The sequence below is a fragment of the Procambarus clarkii genome, chromosome 56 (genome assembly GCF_040958095.1).
Source record: "Procambarus clarkii isolate CNS0578487 chromosome 56, FALCON_Pclarkii_2.0, whole genome shotgun sequence".
NCBI classification, from domain to species: Eukaryota; Metazoa; Arthropoda; class Malacostraca; order Decapoda; family Cambaridae; genus Procambarus; species Procambarus clarkii.
Window position 1 is genome coordinate 10,837,632 of NC_091205.1, and position 6,000 is coordinate 10,843,631.

General features: G+C 49.5%; 2 protein-coding genes across 2 annotated transcripts in view; one reads left to right on the top strand and one right to left on the bottom strand.

Annotated features, from left to right (window-relative positions):
- LOC138353164 (trigger factor-like) overlaps positions 1-2,452 on the bottom strand; it is a 152,718-nt gene extending 150,266 nt beyond the window's left edge. The window contains exons 1-2 of the mRNA XM_069306030.1: positions 2,401-2,452; positions 1,149-1,174 (exon numbers count right to left, since the gene is read on the bottom strand). Coding sequence (XP_069162131.1) covers positions 1,149-1,174; positions 2,401-2,452 — 78 coding nt within the window. The remainder of the gene's footprint in view (positions 1-1,148; positions 1,175-2,400) is intronic.
- Positions 2,453-3,974: 1,522 nt separating this feature from the next.
- On the top strand, positions 3,975-4,859 carry LOC138353165 (apolipoprotein E-like). Its single transcript, XM_069306031.1, has one exon. It carries the CDS (start codon positions 3,975-3,977, stop codon positions 4,857-4,859), a length of 885 nt encoding a protein of 294 aa, XP_069162132.1.
- Positions 4,860-6,000: the final 1,141 nt, after the last annotated feature.

The following is a 6,000-nucleotide window of genomic DNA, read 5'->3' on the forward strand; positions in this document are numbered from 1 at the left end:
GGATATTCAAACCACTGTAAATATAACTGATATGAACACGAGCGCACTAGACTTTGAAAGAGAAATTTAAAACATGTCCATGCACTCGGCCCCAGGTCCTGATTCATAGAATTCAATATTTATAAAGAAATGCAAAGTGCTGGAAGCACAGGCACTCGGTATAGTGTGGAGGAAGAGCTTGGACACGGGGGAGAAACCAGATGCACTTAAAGTAGCAGACTTAGCCCCTCTACACAAGGGAGGGAGCAAACCGTTGGCAAAGAATTATAGACCAGTTGCACTAACATCGCACATCATAAAAGTATTTGAGAGAATGATTAGGAGTAGGGTCACCAATTTCATGGAGACCAATGACCTTCACAACCCAGGCCAACATGGATTTCGAGCGGGAAGATCATGCCTCTCACAGCTACTTGAGCACTACGACAAAGTCACTGAGGCATTAGAAGAAAAACAGAATGCTGATGTGATATACACGGACTTCGCAAAGGCTTTTGATAAATGTGACCTTGGCGTGATAGCACATAAAATTAAGTCAATGGGAATAACCGATAAAGTAGGACGCTGGATACTCAATTTTCTGTCAAACAGGACTCAGCGAGTAACGGTCAACCATATAAAATCTAGTCCGAGCGCAGTTAAAAGCTCTGTACCTCAGGGTACAATCCTTGCACAGCTGCTTTTCCTTATTCTCATATCAGATATAGGCAAAAATACAAGTCACAGCTTTGTATCATCCTTTGCAGATGACACAAAAATCAGTATGAAAATTACTTCGGCTGAAGACATTGAAAATCTTCAAGCTGATATTAATAAAGTTTTCGACTGGGCAGCAGAAAATAACATGATGTTTAACAGTGATAAATTCCAAGGTACTCAGGAACGGTAAAAATGAGGACCTTAAACATAATACAGGGTACAAAACACAATCAAATGTGCCCATAGTAGGAAAACAGCATGTAAAGGATTTGGGAATAATGATGTCAGACGACCTAACGTTTAGGGAGCATAACCAAGCAAATAGTGCGACAGCCAGAAAAAATGATAGGATGGATTATGAGAACTTTCAAATCCAGGGATCCCATCACAATGGTTGTACTCTTTAAGTCACTTGTTTTGTCCCGTCTTGAGTGCTGCTCAGTACTCACTTTCCCCTTCAGAGCAGGAGAGATTGCTGAAATAGAAGGAATACAGAGAGCATATACTGCACGCGTAGACGCGATAAAGCACCTAAATTATTGGGATCGTCTCAAAGCTCTCCAAATGTGCTCACTAGAAAGGAGACGAGAGAGATATCAAATAAATATACACCTGGAAGATACTAGAGGGCCAAGTACCAAATCTACACAGTAAAATAACAACGTACGTGAACGTTGTTCACATTCCATATGTGAACGATATGGAAGAAAATGCAGAATAGAACCAGTGACGAGCAGGGGTGCCATAGGCACAATCAGAGAACACTGTATAAACATCAGAGGTCCACGGTTGTTCAACACCCTCCCAGCGAGCATAAGAAATATTGCCGGAACAACCGTGGACATCTTCAAAAGGAAACTAGATTTATTCCTCCAAGCAGTGCCGGACTAACTGGGCTGTGGTGGGTATGTGGGTCTGCGGGCCGCTCCAAGCAACAGCCTGGTGGACCAAACTCTCACAAGTCAAGCCTGGCCTCGGGCCGAGCTTGGGGAGTAGAAGAACTCCCAGAACCCCATCAACACGGGACTGTCACACACTAGACTGTCACACACGGGACTGTCACGCACTGGACTGTCACACACTGGACTGTCACGCACTAGTCTATCACACACGTGACTGTCACACACTAGACTGTCACACACTGGCCTATCTCACATTAGACTGTCACACACGGGACTGTCACACAGTGGACTGTCACACATGGGACTGTCACACACTGGACTGTCACACACTAGACTCTCACACACGGGATTGTCACACCGTAGTCTGTCACACACGGGACTGTCACACACGGGACTGTCACACAGTGGACTGTCACACACGGGACTGTCACACATTGGACTGTCACACACTAGACTCTCACACACGGGATTGTCACACCGTAGACTGTCACACACGGGACTGTCACACACGGGACTGTCACACACTGGCCTATCACGCACTAGACTGTCACTGGCGGGACTGTCGCACACTAGACTGTCACACACTAGACTGTCACACACTGGACTGTCACACACGGGACTGTCACTCAAGGGACTGTCGCACACTGCACTGTCACACACTGCACTGTCACATTGCGCGGTGCAGTGCAGCATCGGGTCGAGACAGGCTATTTCTACCCCTCTAGAGAAGGGGGGTAGAAATAGCCTAAGCTACTCTATCCCTTTGAGATGTATTTATTGCTTATCTCAATAAACATACTTGAACTTGAACTTGAAGCCGCGTGGGAGGTCGAGGGCTTGAGGCTCCGCATTAATCGTCCATAAAATCGGGCTTCTTAGGTTTACAGTGATTGATACAGAACTGGGATATCACAAAGTGTATAACCGCACATAGACAAAAATAAACACAGTGATATCACTAGAACTTTTGTGTTAAACATAATAATCACAGCTCCAGGCCACGTGGGGAGCAAAGGGCCACGAGGCCGATGTTTACATACTTGTGTCAAGGTGTACTTCGACTATAGTGAACAGTGATACAGTAAATTAGTGAACGGTAACACAACAAGCGAAAGGATACAGCATACTGAAACAACCAGCAGGAACGGTCCACTGGCACTCAGTGGAAGAGTGGGACTCCACACCACGTGGAGAGACGACGAATCCACCGAGGACCTCGACATAAGGACATCATTATAAACTCACCTGGTTGTGCGAGCGGGACGGTTTTGGCCGGTGAGTACTGCCTACTTCTGTCAGTTAACTGATGTACAGTGAGGTCAATCATAAGAGAAATCTGGTTCAGTTTATCATATATATTTAGACTCAAAGTGGCTCATTCCGGGTAGAAGTGTGACACATTGGGGACCCTCGTGACACGCACATGCACAAGCAAACACATACACAAACAAACACATACACAAGCAAACACACATACACAGTAAAGGGATGGAGTAAATCAAAATACGAATCGTTTTTACTTATGAGAAACATCACTCCAGTCACAGGATAACCCCCCCCCCACGACCCCCTCTTTCCCACCCCATCTTTCCCAAAAACATCCCCCCCCCTCCTCCCCCATACATGGGAACCGGCTAGATAGCGGTCTTTGACACTTAGTTGACAACTGTTGGACAACTGACCATACCTCCTATCTATCACCCTCCTTCTCCTCCTTCCTCTCCTTCCTCTCCTTCCTCCTAAGCATACACAAATAGTTCTCTTCTGTGCCTCTCCTCCTTTTCTCCCAATATCTCTCCCCCTAACCTCTCCATACACTTACTCCGCCCGCACACGCGCGCACTCACGCACGCACGCATGCTCCCCAACTCACTCTACCAAAATACTCCCCCCCCCACTCCCACTTCACCCCTGCAGCTGACCAGAAATACACACACACACACACACACACACACACACACACACACACACACACACACACACACACACACACACACACACACACACACACACACATAAATCTCCTCCCCCCCCCCCCCGTTTTCACACTGCCTCTGTAGAATACCAGATTGCCCCTCCCCCCCTACACCCAAACCCCTCCCACACAGCGGGACTCCCACCCACTATCTGACCACCTGACCTGAAGTGACATCCCGCCCCCTCTAACCCCCCCCCCCCCAGTTTCCCAGGCATCCCCTCTCCTCCCCTACAAACACACACTCACACAAGCGAACACGCACGCATGCACTTGCACGCACTCACAAACACACACTCATAAACACAAACACACGCACAAGAAAAAGCCAGGACGTTTTTTTCCCTCAGCCAGGGAAAATGATGGAGGGACATCACTAAATACAGCGACAGGGGAAAATGGTGGATACTACCTTTGAATGGCTCAACCAGACATTAGGGGGATTCGGCAGAGACATGCAGGCAATGCAAATGGGGTTCAACAGAGACCTGCAAGAAATGAAAATGGGATTCAGCAGAGACCTGCAGGACATGAAAGAGAGGTTTGGCAGAGACCTGCAGGACATGAAAGAGAGGTTTGGCAGTGACCTGCAGGACATGAAAGAGAGGTTTGGCAGAGACCTGCAGGACATGAAAGAGAGGTTTGGCAGAGACCTGCAGGACATGAAAGAGAGGTTTGGCAGTGACCTGCAGGACATGAAAGAGAGGTTTGGCAGAGACCTGCAGGACATGAAAGAGAGGTTTGGCAGAGACCTGCAGGACATGAAAGAGAGGTTTGGCAGTGACCTGCAGGACATGAAAGAGAGGTTTGGCAGAGACCTGCAGGACATGAAAGAGAGGTTTGGCAGTGACCTGCAGGACATGAAAGAGAGGTTTGGCAGAGACCTGCAGGACATGAAAGAGAGGTTTGGCAGTGACCTGCAGGACATGAAAGAGAGGTTTGGCAGAGACCTGCAGGACATGAAAGAGAGGTTTGGCAGAGACCTGCAGGACATGAAAGAGAGGTTTGGCAGAGACCTGCAGGAAATGCAAACATTAATACAGAACCAAAGGAGTGAGTTAGAGGAAGCCAGAGAGGAGATAAAGAGACTCAGGGAAAGTCAGAATTCAAACCAGCACAGGGTATGCAACCTCCTGGAAACAGTGGACGAAGCTGATGGAAGGCTCCTTCCAGGGAGGACTCTCTTTTGCAGAAATACTGCAGAACAGCCCAAGTGCCAAGGCCGCTCTAGAGGCAGCAGCTATGAAAGCAGCTACCTCACAGGAAGCTGCAAAATGCACTGAACAAAATGCTGGAAAGGAAACAAACAATTATAGTTGTAGGAGTACAGGAACCAGAGGGATCCAATCGGGAGGAGTGGAGAAGGAGGGACCGAGCAACCATGACAGAGATCTTGGAGGGACTGGATATGGAGGAGGTAGATGGAAACATAGAGAAAGTTTTCAGGCTGGGCATCTACAAGAGGGAAAGGAAACGATTGATAAAGGTAGTGCTCACGAACGAGGCAACAAGGGAGAAAATCCTATCCAGGAAGAGCAGACTTGTGAGGTTAGGGGGATACGAGGACGTCTCTCTGCAAAGGGACATGACAAGGGACGAGAGAAGGAAGGCTGCAGAAACAAGGAGGAGATGCAGAGAAAGGGGTGGAGATATGGGAGCCACAGGACTCAGCTCAGTGTCTCCAGGAACCTCAGGAGGGAGTGGGACTCCCCCCACCAGCAGACCAGCATCCCCAGGGAGGATTGTAACAGAAGCCTCTCACCAACCAACCCCTCAGCCATCCCCCACCAATCACCTGCACCTCCCCAGACAGAAAAGTCCCCCTTCTGACCATGCCCGCCATGTTCCCCGATCCCAGACTACCCCATGTTCCCCCATGCCCTTTTTCTTCCCCAGCCACTACCCCAGACCCTCACTGTTCCTGCACCCCTGCCCTTCCCTGCTTCTCCAGCCTGTGCCCTTCCCAGTTTCCCCATCCTAAGTTCTCCTCCCTACCCCACCCCGCTCCCTCCCGGCCCCCCTCCCCAGGCTCCCCTACCCTTGCCAACCCTTGACCTCCCTGTCAACCCACCCCAGTCTACCCTGCATACCCCAACCCGTGACCTCCCACCACATGCCCCTCCAGCTCCCCCATCACATGACCCAACTAATCCCCAACCCCGGTCCCCCTCAGCCGCTTCACGACAGCCCCCCCCCTAGCCCCCCTGTTCCAGACCCTCCCAGCCCCCTCACACCCCAGACCCCCCAGGTCCCCCATCCTAGGCTCACCCATCCCAGACATCCCTTGCCCCCCAACTCCAGTGGAATCAACAGAAACTGAGAATGGACAGAAGAGAGTCAGCTTCAAGGTCATGTACACAAACATAGATGGGATTACAAACAAGGCCAGTGAACGTAGGGAAAGAACACAAGAAGTAAACCCAG

Coding starts and splice junctions, on each gene's coding strand:
- LOC138353165 (XM_069306031.1), top strand. CDS start 3,975: ATGGTGGATACTACCTTTGAATGGCTCAACCAGACATTAGGGGGATTC.